Source organism: Columba livia, chromosome 20, assembly GCF_036013475.1.
Source record: "Columba livia isolate bColLiv1 breed racing homer chromosome 20, bColLiv1.pat.W.v2, whole genome shotgun sequence".
NCBI lineage: Eukaryota > Metazoa > Chordata > Aves > Columbiformes > Columbidae > Columba > Columba livia.
Window position 1 is genome coordinate 4,110,051 of NC_088621.1, and position 16,118 is coordinate 4,126,168.

At 65.8% G+C, this 16,118-nt stretch overlaps 2 protein-coding genes across 11 annotated transcripts; one reads left to right on the top strand and one right to left on the bottom strand.

Annotated features, from left to right (window-relative positions):
* Positions 1-770: 770 nt before the first annotated feature.
* CORO6 (coronin 6) lies at positions 771-7,447 on the top strand. Of its 6 annotated transcripts, XM_065036865.1 has the most exons (12): positions 771-967; positions 3,100-3,299; positions 3,913-4,035; positions 4,480-4,609; positions 4,686-4,867; positions 4,997-5,116; positions 5,338-5,457; positions 5,823-5,927; positions 6,012-6,157; positions 6,237-6,294; positions 6,381-6,611; positions 6,721-7,447. In XM_065036865.1, the coding sequence occupies exons 2-12, from the start codon at positions 3,102-3,104 to the stop codon at positions 6,841-6,843; spliced, it is 1,536 nt and encodes a 511-aa protein (XP_064892937.1). In that variant the 5' UTR covers positions 771-967; positions 3,100-3,101; the 3' UTR covers positions 6,844-7,447. The 6 variants fall into 6 exon arrangements, with proteins under 6 accessions (XP_064892937.1, XP_064892933.1, XP_064892931.1 ...); XM_065036861.1 differs by lacking the exon at positions 5,338-5,457 and having other exon boundaries at positions 773-967; XM_065036859.1 differs by lacking the exon at positions 4,997-5,116 and having other exon boundaries at positions 776-967.
* On the bottom strand, positions 7,413-16,118 carry ANKRD13B (ankyrin repeat domain 13B). Of its 5 annotated transcripts, none has more exons than XM_065036851.1 (15): positions 15,356-16,118; positions 11,761-11,896; positions 11,451-11,575; positions 11,322-11,367; positions 10,905-11,048; positions 10,393-10,582; positions 10,208-10,274; positions 10,021-10,102; positions 9,885-9,949; positions 9,676-9,806; positions 9,423-9,580; positions 9,185-9,337; positions 8,948-9,108; positions 8,659-8,735; positions 7,413-8,569 (listed from the first exon to the last, which is right to left on the bottom strand). In XM_065036851.1, exons 1-15 carry the CDS (start codon positions 15,641-15,643, stop codon positions 8,356-8,358), a joined length of 2,037 nt encoding a protein of 678 aa, XP_064892923.1. In that variant the 5' UTR covers positions 15,644-16,118; the 3' UTR covers positions 7,413-8,355. The 5 variants fall into 5 exon arrangements, 4 of the variants coding, with proteins under 4 accessions (XP_064892923.1, XP_064892922.1, XP_064892921.1 ...); XM_065036850.1 differs by having other exon boundaries at positions 8,655-8,735; XM_065036849.1 differs by having other exon boundaries at positions 9,423-9,601; positions 10,208-10,292.

Here is a 16,118-nt window from a genome sequence, read left to right on the forward strand (position 1 = left end):
ATGCTCATGCAGATCTGCGCGGTGCCCTTGTAGGGTCCAGGGCTCTGCTGCCTTTCCAGGAACCATGGCTCCCCTCCCACGGGTCCCTGAGCCCTACAATCCCTTAATCCCCTTGGGCCAGGGCATCCCTGCGGGGCTGGGCTCTGCTAAATTCCAAATCTGGCTTCTGAATGTGCCTGTAACCATCCCGCTACACAGGGCTGGGGCAGATGTGGGCTCACCCCAATGGGGTTGCACCCCCCCTTGCTCCTCGGGCAGGAGGCAGCAAGGCCACAGGGTGCTGTGGGTGTCGGGGGCCCCAGGGCCTGCCCATGACCGTGACCTCTGTGGGGCTGGCCTGGCTGCAGGGCACGGGGGGACCCAGCCAAGGGTTGCAGCCCCATGAGATGCCCAGCAGCCCCGTGTCCCACTGAAGTCCTGGGCAGAGGTGACCCCCAGGGTGACGGTGGCACGGGGGTGCCGAGGGCTGGCCCTCTCCTTGGTTTCCCCCCAGTGCTTTAGGAAGGTGCTGCCTGGCAGGAGGGGGCAGAGGGGCTTCTCCTGCCCCCGCGAGGGGCTCCCGTGCACTGCGAGCACCCTCAGCCACCCCCAGTTCCAGGAAGGGACTGAGGGCTGGCTGTGCCCCAGCCGCCCCCATCCCTGCGGGCAGAGCCGGGCGGGGGGGCAGCTCGGGGGCCGGGCAGGGTGCGGAGGCAGGCGGGGCCGGGCCGGGCCCCCCCGCTCCCTCACGGTGCCTGCGCGGGAGGGGCTGTGCCGGCCCCGGCGCCCGGCTCGGCTCAGCTGTTCTCTGCGGCAGCGGCACTGCGCGGTGCCGAGCCCAGCGGCGCCGGGCGGAGCGGAGCGGGGCCGGGCCGGGCCGGGCCGGGCCGGGCCGAGGGGAGCGCAGCGGGGCCGGGCCGAGCCGGGCGGAGCCGAGCGGGGCGCAGCGCCGGGCGCGCCCGCAACGCGCAGGAGCCGCGGAGCGCAGGTGGGAGCCGGGGCACGGGGGGAGCCGGGACCGGCGGCGGGTACCGGGAGGGAGGGAGGGGATGGCGGGGCGCTGGGCTGCGGTTCCCCGGGCCCCCCGGGCTCTCGGCCGCCCGCCGCCCGGCAGGAGATGGCTATATTTGGAAAGTGACCTCTGGTCGTTCCCGAGCAGCCGCTGCGGATTCAATTGTGGCAACGTAATGGCACGGCCGGGAGCGCGGAGCGGGGCTGTTCTGCCTGGATCCCGGGCTTTGCACCTTGCCTGCACCCTGCCTGGATCCCGCCCGTACCCCGCCTGCACCCCGCCTGACCCCGCCTGCACCCCGCCTGCTCCGTTAGCGCCCCATCCGACCCCACCTGCGCCTGCCCGTATCGTGCCTGAACCCCGCTAACACCCCGTCTGCACCCCATCAACTGTCATGCCTGCAGCTCGCTAGCACCCCGTCTCTAGACCGTTAGCACTCTGCTTTGCACTCTGCCTGAAGACCGTTAGCACCCTGTTTGCACCCTGCCTGCACCTGATTCACCCCTGCCTGCACCCTCCCTGCAGCCCATTCCACTCTGCCTGTACTCTGCCCAACTCCACTTGCACCCCATCTGCACCCTGCCCAATCCAGCCTGCACCCTAAACATTGCCTGCACCCCTCTCAACTCTGCCTACACTGCATCTGCACCTCACCTGCACCTTTCCTGAACCCCACATCCTGCCTGCACCCTGCCCGTACCCTGCCTGTACCCTGCCTGCACTATGCCCAGCTGGCCAGGCCATCACCCCCTCCCTGGCCCAACCTGCACCCCAAGTTCTGCTCACACTAGCGATGGATGAGGGGCTGCAAAATACGTGGAGGGTGTTCCTGAGGAGCCCCCTCACTCCTCCCCAGGGCTGGGGACTATGCCTGGGGCCATGTGGGTGGCACCAGTGGTGCCGGTGTGCAGCCCCTCTCAATAGCAGGGCTCTGGGCCCCCTCAGCGCCTGGCTCTGACCCACACCAGCTCTGCCAGACCAGCGGTGATGCTGAAGGGCCATGGGGACTCCTGGCAGCGTCCAGGGACCGGGCAGATGTGGCTTAGCTTGGCACTGCACATGCCCTGGCCAAAAGCCACCGGCTGGGACATGGAGGAGCAGATGTGCTCCTACCTCTGCCTGCAGCGACCCCACAGGACAGCGGTGCCCGGCCCTCCAGGCTGTGGTTTGGTGACTGGATATGGCCACTGGCAGTGGCTGAAGCTCCAAAAGAGCGCAGGGGAGTCCCCAGGGCGGACAGTAGCTCGTGGGTGCTGCAGAGTCCCAGCTCCAGAGGTTTTGGGGTCCTGAGGGGCTCACTGTCCCCCAGGCAGGTCCCAGGAGCAGCATAGGCTCTGGATGGAGATGGGTGATTGCAGGCAGCGTGTCTGACTGTGGCCACGGGCTGAAGACCCCACTGGGGCTGTGCTGAGCACAGTGGGGCTTCTCTGCACTCCAGCGTGCCCATGGGGCTGTGTGGCTGTGCTGGGTCCAGGCCTCACCCAGGGTCAGTGCCAGGCGAGTGGTTTGGGGGGCAGAGTGGGTGGCAAACATGGAGCCCTAGGGCAGGGACCTGTGGGGTGAGGCATGGGGTGGGCAACGCTGGAGGCACCACCTCCCTCCTGGGTGCCGCGTTGAGCCAGGCGACCTCAGGCCAGCGATGCAGGATGGGACAGAAGGGGACAAGCTGTGACGTGGTGCATGCACCTCTGTGTCCACCCCAAACTCCCCTCAGCCCCACTTTTCCATTGCAGCTGCTCGTGTGCCAACCCCAGTGCCAGCCGTGGGGCAAGGCACAGCCGTGGGGCATGGCAGAGCTGCACATCATGGCACGGCCGTGTCCCCATGTCCCTGCCCAGCTGTGCAGCGTCTCCAGCTGTGGGATGCCCATCCCCAGCACTTGCAGCACACACACCCCTCTGCACCAGGGCTGCCCCCAGTCCCTGCTGTAGGGTCAGGACCACATGGGGCACCGTCCTGCACCCTCATCCCCTACCATTTCCATGTCCCCAGGCTTCCCCCTGTGCACAGGGTAGGGGGTTCTCTCAGAGCATGAGGCCCAAGGGGGCAAAACCCCCTCCGTGTTGTGCAAGTGTGGGGGGATGTGGCCTGACCCTGCACCCCCCCAGCCATGAGCCGCCGCGTGGTGCGACAGAGCAAATTCCGGCACGTCTTTGGGCAGCCGGTGAAGGCTGACCAGATGTACGAGGACATCCGTGTCTCCAAGGTGACGTGGGACAGCTCCTTCTGTGCCGTCAACCCCAAGTTTGTGGCCATCATCGTGGAGTCTGGCGGCGGGGGGGCATTCATCGTCCTGCCCCTCGCCAAGGTGAGTGGAGAGGCTGCTGGGGTCTGGCCCCCCCGGGGTGTATTGGAGGGGACATAGTGAAGGGCTCTGCTTTTGGGGGGGTGCTGTGGTCCAGCTTACAGGGGGTGTTGCTTTGCATCAGTATTCCCATCCTCATGTGGGGGCTCAGGCAGGGACAACCTGGGGTGCTCATCGACACCTGTGCAAGGTGACGTCTCAGGGGCAACCGAGGTAATGTGGGAACCCTCAGCTGCTTTTTCCCCAGCCCAAATTCCTCAGGAACACGAGATGCCCAGGGACAGTCCCAGTGGGATGTGGGTCTGCCCTGCCCACCCCAGCAGAGGGGCTGAGGACACCCTCCCTGCCCCTCCTTGTCACCAGAGGGGACACAAAACAACTTCTCCCAGGACACACTCCCCTCCGTGTCCCTACTGGGCCTTGTGCTAAATGAGCCCTATTCCCACTGCATGCCTCGGTTTCCCCCTTCGAGGGGGGTACAAAGCCCTGGCCACCACCATGGCCCTCTGTGTGTCCCTGCTTATGTCATCTGGTGGCCAGGCTGAGGCTTGGGGGGCACCTGGCAGGGCCCCCACCCCAGCTGCTGGGGACTCATCTCAGCACCTCGACATTGCAGACAGGACGGGTGGACAAGAACTACCCGCTGGTGACAGGGCACACGGCGCCCGTGCTGGACATCGACTGGTGTCCCCACAACGACAACGTCATCGCCAGCGCCTCCGAGGACACCACAGTTATGGTGAGGGGACGGACCCCGGGCGGGAGGGGGCGGCAGGAGCTGGGGGGGGCGGCACAGAGCATCCCCCCCCTTCACTGCCTGCAAAGTGTCACTGGGCTATTTTTAGCCACAGTGCCATGCATTCGCGCTGGCGGCGGCTGCTCTCTCCATGATGCAGCAGTTTGTGCTAAATATACCCGTCCCGGCGACTCAGCACCCAGGAATAGTTGGGTGGGTGGCTGGGGGCTGCACCCAGGCTGTGACCCCCTCCTTGTGCCCACAGCACCCCGAGCACTGGGGATGCACCCCAGGATGGAGGCGCTGCTGCTGTCTCCTCACCACCATCCCCACAGGCTGAGCTGGGATTAGCGATGAGTTTAATTGGCTCCAGAGCCCTCAGCCGCTTAGCATTCACCCGCAGGGTGATCCCCACCGCCCCACACCCCGGTCTCCATCCCCCACCAGGTGTGGCAGGTCCCTGACTACGTCCCCGTGCGCAACATCACAGACCCGGTTGTGACACTGGAGGGACATTCCAAGCGGGTGGGCATCATCTCGTGGCACCCCACTGCCCGCAACGTCCTGCTCAGCGCAGGTAAGGGGGGCCTGGGTTGGTGGGGTTGGGTGGGATCTGTGGGGGTGACAATGTCCAACCCATGGGTCGTCTGCAGGCTGTGACAACCTGGTGATCCTCTGGAACGTGGGCACCGGGGAGATGCTACTGGCGCTGGAGGACATGCACACTGACCTCATCTACAACGTGGGCTGGAACCGCAATGGCAGCCTCCTCGTCACCACCTGCAAGGACAAAAAGGTCCGCGTCATCGACCCCCGCAAGCAGCAGATTGTGGCGGTGAGTGTCCCCGCTGTGTCCCCCTCATCATCCCACCATGGGGTCCCCCCCTGTGCCTGCCTGACCCTACTAACCACCCGCACCCACGCGTCTCTGTCTTTGGTTTTAACCCGCTAACGGCCGGCGCAGGAGAAAGACAAACCTCACGACGGCGCCCGCCCCATCCGCGCCATCTTCATGGCCGATGGCAAGATCTTCACCACCGGCTTCAGCAAGATGAGTGAGCGGCAGCTGGGCCTCTGGGACCTGGTACGAGACGGCGGCTCCTGCCCGGCCAGCGCCGCCCCGGGGACCCCGCAGAGCCGGGGCCGTGCCGGGTGATGGGGATGCTCTCCAGCAGCACGTGCACCCTGGGAGACTCGTACACTGCCCAGCAGCAGGACTCGGCGGCTCTTTTGGGGGACAGTTCCGGACCCCCTCGTTTCCCCCCGCTCCCATACTCCATGCTGACTCTCTCCCCCTCCCCCCAGGAGAGGTTTGCCCCCCACGAAGGGCTGAGGCCCGTGCGGGCCGTCTTCACGCGGGAAGGACACATCTTTACCACGGGCTTTACCAGAATGAGCCAGCGGGAGCTGGGCTTGTGGGACCCGGTAACAAGGCCGCATGGAGTGCTGCCCCGGGAACTTGGCCCCCCAAAAACCCTCTGCCCCTCTCCACCCTGGGATGGGGTGCCTGCTGCATCTACCTTTCCAAAAGTGCCAAGTTCCCAAGTGTGCCGTGCTGTGCTGGGCATGGGGAGGGGGCTGGGAGTGCTGGGGGGCAGGCTGGGTGCACTCAGTCGTGCAGGTAAGCAGGAGCGGGCATGGGGGTGTGCCAAGCTGCCTGCCCAGGGGTTGTGTACTCCAGGGCGGGGACGAGCCCCGTCCCCGCAGTGTGCTGTGGCTAACATGTGTGACTAACGTGGTGGGGGTTTTGGGGCCACTGCTCACCCCCACCCCCTGCTCCGGCCCCGCAGAAGAACTTCGAGGAGCCCATCGCCCTGCAGGAGATGGACACGAGCAACGGGGTCCTGCTGCCCTTCTACGACTCCGACTCCAGCATTGTCTACCTCTGTGGGAAGGTAACGCCCCTGGGGTGCATCCCCCCATGTCACCCCATCCCTGGGGAGGCCAGGGCCAGCTGACACGCGTCCCCATGCCCACAGGGTGACAGCAGCATCCGGTACTTTGAGATCACAGATGAGGCGCCCTACGTGCACTACCTGAACACCTACAGCAGCAAGGAGCCGCAGCGGGGCATGGGCTTCATGCCAAAGCGCGGGCTGGATGTCAGCAAGTGCGAGATCGCCAGGTGAGAGCCCTGGGGACTCTGGGGGAAGGTGGAGGGGTTGGGGGGGCAGCTGGACCCTGACCACCCCTGTCCCACACAGGTTCTTCAAGCTGCACGAGCGCAAGTGCGAGCCCATCGTCATGACGGTGCCGCGCAAGGTGAGCCCGTGGGGGTCCCAGGGGAGATGGGAGGTTTGGGGTTTGTGGGGGACACCCTGTCTCACCGTGATCTCCCCTCCCTGCAGTCAGACCTCTTCCAGGATGACCTGTACCCCGACACACCGGGACCCGAGCCGGCCCTGGAGGCAGATGAGTGGCTGTCGGGGAAGGATGCGGAACCCATCCTCATCTCGCTGCGGGACGGCTACGTCCCCGTCAAGAACCGGGAGCTGAAGGTGGTCAAGAAGAACATCTTGGACAACAAGCCCCCTCCAGGCCCCCGCCGCAGCCAGTCCACCTGCGACTCTGACTTCTCCGTGAGTGCCCTTGGGGATGGGGATGTGGCGGTGGGGCTGTCCCCCGAGCTGGGGTGGGGTGGGGGGGCCAGAGGGGACTCCCTAGTGACCCCACCTGTGTCCCCCCCAGCAGTCAGCCTTAGAGGAGGTGCTGGAGCAGATCCGTGTCCTGAAGGAGACAGTCCAAGCGCAGGAGAAGCGCATATCCGACCTGGAGAACAAACTCTGCCAGTTCACCAATGGCACGGACTAGCGTGGTGGCCATGGGCAGGGCGAGGACTGTCCTGGCCCCCCCAGGGATTAAAGCCAAGTCCCCGCAGAGGGCAGGAGCCCAGAGCCATGTTCTTTCCCCAGGAGCTAAGGCTGCAGGGAGGGGGTTGGATTCTGACCCCACCGGTATCATTCGCACCCTGCTCACGGCGTGGCCCGGCACATCAGCACCATGCTGCAGCGCCCGGGGGGGGTCCTGCTTTGGTACCCACGGGCTGGGGCTGCTGAGCATCCCTCCTCGGGGACCTGCCAGATGGGTGCCAGCATCCTCCCAAGACAAGGGGGCTGCCGGGCCCCCCCCCCAGCCGGGATGTGCTTGGTTATGGTGCTACATCCCCCACTAACCCCTCGCCTCTCTCCACCCCATCGCCCACTCCACTGGGTGTTTCCAACCAGCGCTTTGCTCCTGGGTCCCCTTTTAATAAAGGGCTCGGCCACTTGTGGCCACGTGGCATGTACCGGGGCTGTGGGACCACCACATCAGGGGGGCCCCTGCCTGCACCCCACTGCTCGCATGGCCCCGGTGCAGGCAGAGAGAGGCCGAGAGAGACAAACATTAAAGAGCATTTATTGGTGTTGGCAGCGGACGGAGCTGCTTGGGCTCCCTCAGCCTTGGCCCAGACGTCGCTTGTGGGGTGCGTGGGGGGGTCCACCAGCTGTGAAAAGTCCCAGGGGAGCGAGCCTGGCCCCCCCCGCAGCCCCCGGCCCCCCATGTGCAAAGGAGGAGCAGCCCGGGACAGGGGGGGGTAAGGGTTAGCACCATTTGACGTAAGGTTTCTTTCGGGGTCAGTGCCCAGGACAAGGGGTGCAGCACTGCCAAGGAGGGGCATCCAAGCGGGGCATGGGGGTGCGAGCAGGGGCTAAGGGAGAGTGGCACTGGGTGATTTTTCACAGACACCCCCTCAGCTGACCCCCAAGCTGGGGTGGGGGCCAGCCATGCAGCCCCATGCTGGCTGTGGGGTGCAATGGGGCTGAGCCACCCCCCCATTGGCAGGCAGAGCAGCTCCCAGGGTAAGTGCACTTGGTAGCGCCTGGGCAGGGGGCTGAGGGGGCTGGCTGGAGACCCCCAGCTCTGGGGCACGCCAGGACCCCACACAGCTGGGGGCAGCCCCCCCATCTGGGGCAGGATGTGCCCCCCACTGCCTTCCCGGTGCAAGGGGCTGAGCAGCACCCCACAGGGCATTTGGAGGGGCTAGGGCTATTCCAGTGGGGCAGTACAGTCTGTGGGGTTGCCCCCCCTGGTCCCTGCAGGGCTGCCACCCCCACCCACCCTGTCCTGCTGCTGGGTGTGTGTCCCCCTGCACCCCAGTTCCACCCCAGCTATGGGGATGATCTCCCCCATGCCAGGGCCAAATCCTGCACCACCCCCCTCCCCATTTCCCCTCCACAGTGCTTGGGCTGGCTCCCCCCACCTCACTCCGTGCCCCCATACACAGCACTGGCCACATCCCCATCCCCATTGGGGTCGGGGGGGGCGCTCAGTGGGGATGCGGGTTCACTTCTCCGTCAGCGAGAGCTGCAGGATCCGCTGCAGCTCCTCTTCCTCCTGGCGCGTCCGGCGCTCGGCCTCCTCCTGCTCCCGTGCCGACAGCGCCATGGCCAAGCGCAGCTGCTCCGCGTAGCTGGGGAACAGGGTGCTGGGCCCCCCGCCACCGCCCCCGGGGGCCGGGCTGACAGGGGGCTGGGGGGCCGCCGTGTGCTGGGGAGTCCTGGGGGGTGGCAGGGTCTCAGCAGGGGTCCCTGCGGGACCAGCACCCACTCCCGCTTCCCCCGGGGGGGCTGGCCGGACCTTACCAACCTGTCTCCTCGGCGGCTCTCGTGCGACATGGGGTGGGTGCCCGGTTTGCTGTTGGTCAGCGCTTCCCAAATGGTGACCTGTGACCGGTGGCAGAGGGGTGCTTGGAGGATGGCATCACCCCCCAGCAACCCAAAACCTACACCCCTGCCAAGAGCTCTGCCCCTGCGCCATGGGATGCAGCAATGGGGCAAGGTGGGGTGAGCATCCTGGGGCAGCACTGGGACAGGATGGGCGGCGGGTCCCCCAGCTGGGAGGGGGACAGGAGGAGGCTGGGGGTGGCAGTGCCCACCTGGTCATACTCGCTGCCCGCCTCCAGCAGGCTCTGCTGGATGGCAAACTGCAGCAGGTCATCCTCGTCCTCCCGCAGGGTGTCCTGGTGGGTGCCCACCACGCTGTACCCCCGCGGCACCTCAAATAGCGCCGGGTCCATCTCGCACGCCCGGCATGAGGCTGCGGGGAGATGACGGGCATCATCATGGCTGGTGTCCCCCCACCCCGCCAGCTGTGTCCCCACAATGGCACATACTCAGGGAGCTGGAGCTGCTGACGCTGGAGGAGTCGCTGCTGGGCGAGGGCGCCTCGCTGCTGGGGCTGTGCCGCAGGGAGCTGACGGGCTCGTCGCACCCGTTGAGGTTTCCAAAGGTGATGCGGGCATTGAGGATGTGGAAGATGGGTATTTCTGTACGAAACGGGAAAAAAAGAAAAGCAGGGAGGGAAGCTGGCTGCGCTACCCACCCCGGTGTCAAAGACACCCCTTCCTGTACCAATCTTGACAGGGAAGCCGGGCGGGAGGCGCAGGGTGATGAAGTCCCGCAGTTTGGCGAAGAGTGCGTTGCTTATTGCCATGAGGTCGATGATGGGGGCAACCTGCTCGCAGAGGGACAGTGGGTGGTCCTCGCACAGCCACAGCTTCGCCTTGAACCTGCCGGGGACAGGCACCGGGCTGGGGACCCCTGCCTGCACCCCCGGGGGGGGACAACAAGGGGAAGGTCCCCAATCTGCTCCTTCCCCCCTCACTTCTGTGTCTTGGTGGTGAGCTCCATGGGTCGCCCCATATCCCTGTTGCCCAGCTCGAAGTTGGGGTTGAAGTACTCCTCAGGGGTGATGGCCGTGGGGTTGGCGTGGCTCAGAGTCTGCGTGATCAGCGTCTGCGGGACACCTCGGTGGGGTAACAGCAGGGTCTGGCCATGGGGCCCCCCGCCCACCGTGACCCCCAGAACACTCACCCCATTGTTGGGCCCCACGTGCTGCTCGGCAATGCCCAGGAAGGATTGCAGGGGGGTCTTGCTGCCTGTGGGAGAGGGGGGGTGAGGACCGGAGCCGGGGCAGCCTCTGTGCCCCCCCAGCCCCTGCTGACTCCACCTTTGCTCTTGCCCTTGTGCTGGTCTGAAAGGTGCTCAGTCCGCGTCCGCGTGATCAGCTCCACGTTGGACGCACCATAGACCTGGCCGAAGAAGGGAAACACCAGGGATGGATGCCACCAGACATGGATATCCCCCCCAAATCAGCCGTAACTCCCCCAGGAGGCTCACATCCCCCTGCCCCTCACCTTGGCCTCGTACCCATTCACCATTTCAGTCTTTTCACTTCTCCAGCCCAGGATCCCAGACTTGTTCCTGGGGTGACACAAAGCACTGTGATGGTCTCATTTGAACAGCCCAGGGTCTGAGGACCCTGGGAGGCTGCACATCACCGCAGGTGGGGAAGGTGGTCTTGGTGCTGCCCCCAGCCCACCTCTCGAAGGCAATGTTCTTGGTGTCGAGCTGGGTGGTGACGACGGGGGCCGTCAGCCGCCCCATCACCTGCTCCTCAGTGGGCTGCACAGCAGCCAGCAGCACCTCCTGGTCGTGGCCAGCCAGGGCCAGGGTCTCCGAGTAGACCACCCTCCGGTCGTGGTCAATCTCCATCACCACCGCGCTGGTGTCTGGGGGAAGGGGGAGGTCAGAGTACACAGGGACAACCACATAGGATCATTTTGGTTGGAAGAGACCCTGAAGATCGAGGCCAACCGTAACCTAACTCTGGCACTAACCCATGTCCCTAAGAACTTCATCTTTCAAACACCCCCAGGGATGGTGACTCCACCACAGGGCAGCCTGTTCCAGTGCTTGACAACCTTTTCCATGAGAAATTTTTCCTGGTATCCAATCTACCACGGTCCCCACCAGATCACCCAGCCCTGCTGCAGTGCCAAGGGGCTCTCCTGCTGCTCCCCGGCAAGGGGGGACACCTGGGTGCCAGCTCACCTTGTCCCCGAAATACAAAGCTGCGGTTGCCCCGCTGCCACGTCATATGGTCAAAGCCCAGCAGCGTGGTGTCCACCCGCAGGTTCTGGCCACTCTTCCACACCTTGTAGGTGTCGCTGGGGCAGATCTTGGACACCAGTGGCACTGGGGAGAGACACCAATAGCCCGGCCAGGGATGAGGCCACCCTGCAACCCTGGGGGGGCTGCCAGCACTGAGCTGGGTGGGAGATGTGCCCAAGAACCCAGCAGCTTGGCAGGAGGGGGGTCTGCAAGCTTGGGGTGTAGGGAAACAAGAGGACAGGCGCCCCCCCACCACGGGGATGGGGATGGATGCTGGGGCTGGGGGCAGTGCCAGAGATGGAGGAGGCTCTGGCAGGAAACTCCTGCTCCCCCTGCCACACTCTGCCCCGAGCTTACCCCAGCTGGTGAACTCCCACTTCATCTCCACGTAGAAGTCCTGGGCCTGCGGAGAGTGTGGCAAGGTCACGAGGAGCCCCTGGCCGGGGTCCCCCGTCCCATCCTGATGGCCCCTCCAGAGGGATGTACCTTGCGCAGCTTCTCTAGCAGGATGGGGATCCCAGCCAGGCGTTTGATGGCTCTCTGGTAGTCCCGGTAGCGCAGGACCAGCTGCACCAGCTCCAGATCACGGGTGCTCACAGCCTCCTGCAGGACTGCAGGGCAGAGAGGAGCAGTGAGCAGGGGGTGGCACGGCACAGCCTACCACTGCACAGGAGACACATGCACCACTGTGAGAGCTGTCTCTTGGGAGCTGCAGCACCAGGTTGAGCGTGCCCATGCCCATGCCCATGCCAGGGCAGCCTGATGGCCGACCAAAGCAGTGAGTCCCCCTCCTCACCTGTCCAGCCGCTGCGGTTCTCCTTGCCCACGTCGGCGCCATGCTTCAGCAGCACCCTGGCGCACTCGAGGTGGCCCAGCGTGGTGGCCAGGTGCAGCGGGGTGCGTCCTCGGGGGTCCAGCTGCTCAATGTCGGCCTGCCAGGAGGTTGTGAGGCTCAGGGGACACAGGGGTGGCTGAACCTTGCCCCCCACACGCTCCTGCAGACAAGGCTGCCAGACAGGGCAGCCAGGGAAAGCAGCAAACATTTGCTGGTATCTCAGAGAGCATCCCCATCCCTGTGCTCCCCTACGAGATGCACATGCACCGCACCCCAAAGATCTCCCCCTGCTCCCCGCAGCCACCTCCAGCTCCATGGAGAGGGCAGGGAGAGTGCGGTGGTGCTACCAGTGCCTGGCACAGCTTGGCACAGTCAGGATGGGCTGCACCCACCACACAAGCACGGAGCAGGGGCAGTGGGGGCCGTGGATGCCCCTGGTGCAATGCATGGAGTTCTGCACGGCTCAATGCAGCTGCAAGCTCGGGAAAACCCCCCACCTCTGGGATTTGAAGTGGGGGGAGCTGCTGCCCAGTTGCCAGGCAGCAGCTGCCGGCAGCCCCCCCTGCACCGGGGCTGGGAGCGCGGCGGGCGACGACGTGGGCTGCGGCGGGCGCACGTGTTCCCCTGCCTGAGCCAGGGGTGGGCGGCTGCGTGAGCGGAGCGGCTGCTGGAGGATCCCGGGGCCCCGGGGAGCCACACACTGGGGCTGCCGTTGTTTGTGCCAAGCCCGGAGCCTGGCGCCCAGCCAGCCCCAAGGAATCCCTCGCCTGCTAGCAGCCGTGGTGGGTGCCACGAGCACCCATGGGCTCTGCTCCCCGCACAAGGTGCAGCATCGCACCCAGGGATGGGGGTACAGCCTGGGGCTTGATGGAGTGGCAGGGGAGGCTCAGCCTCTGACCCCCAGCCAGAGAAGAATCCTTGTGCCTAGAGAGGAACAGTTGGATGCTGCCGGAGTAGGAGGCAGTAGGGACGAACCCCAAATCAGGGCATGAGTTTGGGTGTGCTCCTGGGAGAACAAATGTGGGGTGCAGCACTCAAAGGTGCCAGCTGGGACTGGGCATCCTGGAGATGTTTGGGGCTGGGCAGGCAGTGGGGTGTGAGCTCAGAGCGTGAGCTCTCTGATGCCCACAGCAAGTCCTCATCTTTCTCTTGGGCATGTCCTGCTGTCTCTCTGCCCCAGGGATGCCCCCATCCCTGCCCAGGCTGTGGACATCCCCACGTTCCTCCTCCCTGGGGGCTCCCCAGGCATCGGGACCCCTAGGCTGCCAACGCTGCCAGAGCAAAACAACGCCCCAGTTCCCCAGGAGCCAGCATGCTGCTCTAACACTCTCCAGGCGACTGCTGCTTTTTAATTGTGCTAATGAAATGACTCTAATTAAAGCAATCACCCCCCAGCCGGAGGACGGGTGCTGCATGCTCAGCTGGGCTCCCCAGCCGCAGCCCTGCCCCAGCACCAGGCGAGATGAGGGTCCCCGCTCCGGGCACATGGAGCCACCCCCAGGGGACATGGCATGACCCAGTTTTTGCTAGCAAGAGCTCGATCCCGGGCCCTGGTGCTGGGATGGCTCCAGCTCGGGGGCTGTGGCACAGAGCTCCAAGTGCTGCCCATCCTGGGGCTGTGACACCCACCGGGGACGGGGACAGGGATGGGGATGGTTTTGGGGTGACAGCGGTTCATCACAGCACCACAGCTCAGCCGCTCCTCCTCCTGCACCAGGCAGGTGCATGGCACAGCACGGCCCCTCTGCCGGGGTTGTCACCGGGGTGGGGACCTTAGCGTGGGCACGGACTCAGAACCTGCTCCCAAGTGGCAGCAGGGGACATGAGACAGTGCACAGAGGTGGCCCCAGGTCCCTGCCGTGCATGATGGGGCAGGCTGCAGTGTGGGGTGTCCTGACACGACAAGCTCTGTGTCACTGCTTGCCATGTCCTCATGCTGTCCCTGCCACAGGCACCCACTGGCTCTCACTCCCCAGGTGGAGACAAGTGTGGACAAGGACCTCATGCTGACAGTTCAGGGTTGACCCACACAGGGCCCTTATGGGGACAAAGAGAGGAGCAAGGCTGCCAGCTGCCTCAGCGTTTCCCAACCCAAACAGCTGCACATGGAGTGGGGGGGGACCCTTTGGGTGCCACTGTCCCTGTGCAGGTCCCTGAGATGGCTGGAGAGCAGAGCCCCCAGGTAGGGGGACACCCAGCCCCCAGCAGCACACAGCACCAGCTCCAACCCGGTTACCCGGGGGATGCTCCGGCCAGGAGAAAAGCTGAGCCTTGTCCACAGATGCCCTAGACAAAGGTGGCAGGTTCAGCCTGGGCTGGCCCCTACCTGCTTCCAAACCCACACCTACCCTGGGGTCTGACCCATGGGCTACCCCGTGAATCCCTGGTGTTAAAACAGGGCTGGCTTTGGTCTCGCTCTGTAAAGGGCTGTGGGGGTGGGGTCCATGGCAGAGCCCCTCTACTGGCCAGGCGTGGGGGGTGGGTTAGAAACCCCCTCTGCAGCCGAGCAGGGCCAGAGCCACCCTCACAGCCCATGCATCTCCCCATGCCCGCCGAGCCGCCGCCGCTGCTGCCTGCACCCAGCTTTGATCTGTGCCGCACCGGGCTCCTGGGAAAAATGACCCCAAATTACCACGGAAACAAAAACACTGGCAATGGGGTGGGGGGCCAGGGTGATGCTGGCGCAGCCCCCCCGAGCTGGCCCCCACAATAGAGGCGGGTGTGGCGGGAGCCATCGCCTGCATCCCAGCAGGAGCATCGCGGCACAGTGGCCCCCTCCCCTTTCATGCATCACCGGGCTCCATCCAGCATGGCCCTCAGCACCCCAGGGTGCTGGGAGCTGGGCTGGGGGAGAAGGGTTGCTTGGCACAGCCTCATGGTCGGCCTCCCTCCAGTGCCTGCGGTTTCCAGTGTCTTCGGGGTTGGGTTTTAATTACCTGAAATGCAATGCCACTGGGGAGAGGGAGGCTGGGAACCTGCCCGGGGACATGCCCACGGCCCCACTCTGTCACCAGCAGGCTGGGAGAGTTCCCAGGCTGAAGGGCACAGTGGATCCCCTCACCCTGTGAAGAACCTGCTTGGCATCCAGGGGCTGGGGTTCTGCACCCCGGCAGCATCAGGGCCCTGTGTCTCCCCTGAGAGGGGTGCAGCCTGAGGGTGGGGAGCAGGGTGCTGCGCCCCAGCAGGGCTGACAAGCACCCCAAGAAGTGGCACAGGGTTTGGGGTGATAGGGACCCACAGAGGCCTAGCAGGGAGCCGGGCACACGTGGGAAGGGATGCTTGGGGCTGCGTGTGCCAGTGGATGCAGGGGACCCGCGGGTGGTACCCACCGCTCTGTGCCAGCCCCGGGGGCAGTTGGCACTGTCCTGGCGTGCAGGGGGACACACGACACCCCCAGAGCCATGTCAGACCCGAAAGGCAGCCCATCCCTATCATCATTTTCATCTCCATCCTCATTCCAGCCCCGAGCAGAAGCCCGGCTGCATCCCGGCAGCATTGCATCAGCCCCGAGCCGAACCGGGCCGTAGCGGCGGTGCCCCCCCCGTCGCCGTCCCACCTGCTTGGCGCTGAGCTCCCGGTCCAGGTCGCGGGCGCGGTTGTGCCAGACGAGGTAGTGCAGCGGGTACCTGCCCTCCGGCCCCTTCCTGCCTGAGCAAGACGCGAGCATCCTCCGTGCATGCTGGAGCGGCGCGGCGGGCGCGGCGCGGGGCGGGGCGGAGCGGGGCAGGGGGGGCGCGGGGCGGGGCGGGCACGGCACCTCCCGCCCGGTGCTTCCCCCGCGCCCCCCCGCACCGCCCGGCCTCATGGGACTTGTAGTCACCCTGTCCGGCATCGCCCCCTTCATCCTCCTCCTCCTCGCCGCCCCCCGCCTCTCCGCACTGCTCGTTCTGTCGCCGCGGCCCCCGACTCAGCGGGGGTGGCTGCGAAGGGTCACCCCGCTGGCACTCAGACCCCCTCCAAGTCAACCCCCAGGCTGATTTCCCACCTCCCGGCTGACCCCCGCTCCCCCCATGGGTCAGCAGGTCCGGGCACAAGACGGAGCAGGGGTGAAGGGGTCCTGGCGGGGTCCGGGCAGGGGTCAGGCCGGGGACCCCAAGCCCACCCCCCGGCAGCAGCAGGCGCGGGCCCCCAGCCCCGTTTCCTTTTCCGCCTGCGTTTCTCCGGGGCGGGCGTCGCATTTTCCGGCTGCCGCCCGAGAACAATGCGAGGCTGGGCCTCCGCCGGCCGTCTCGGCCTCCTGCCGGCGCCACGCTCCTGGCTCCCCACCCTGCTGCCCCCCACCCTGCCATGGGGCCACTGCCGAGCGGTGCATCCCCCTT

Bases quoted from the DNA above. Each gene is read 5' to 3' on its own strand.
- CORO6 (XM_065036865.1), top strand. From the start codon at position 3,102: ATGAGCCGCCGCGTGGTGCGACAGAGCAAATTCCGGCACGTCTTTGGG. The intron at 4,610-4,685 runs GTAAGGGGGGCC...GGTCGTCTGCAG, and splicing joins CAACGTCCTGCTCAGCGCAG to GCTGTGACAACCTGGTGATC. The intron at 4,868-4,996 runs GTGAGTGTCCCC...CGGCCGGCGCAG, and splicing joins GCAAGCAGCAGATTGTGGCG to GAGAAAGACAAACCTCACGA.
- ANKRD13B (XM_065036848.1), bottom strand. From the start codon at position 15,643: ATGAAGGGGGCGATGCCGGACAGGGTGACTACAAGTCCCATGAGGCCG. The intron at 11,368-11,450 runs GTACATCCCTCT...CACTCTCCGCAG, and splicing joins TGCTAGAGAAGCTGCGCAAG to GCCCAGGACTTCTACGTGGA. The intron at 9,109-9,184 runs GTATGTGCCATT...ATCTCCCCGCAG, and splicing joins CAGCAGCTCCAGCTCCCTGA to CCTCATGCCGGGCGTGCGAG.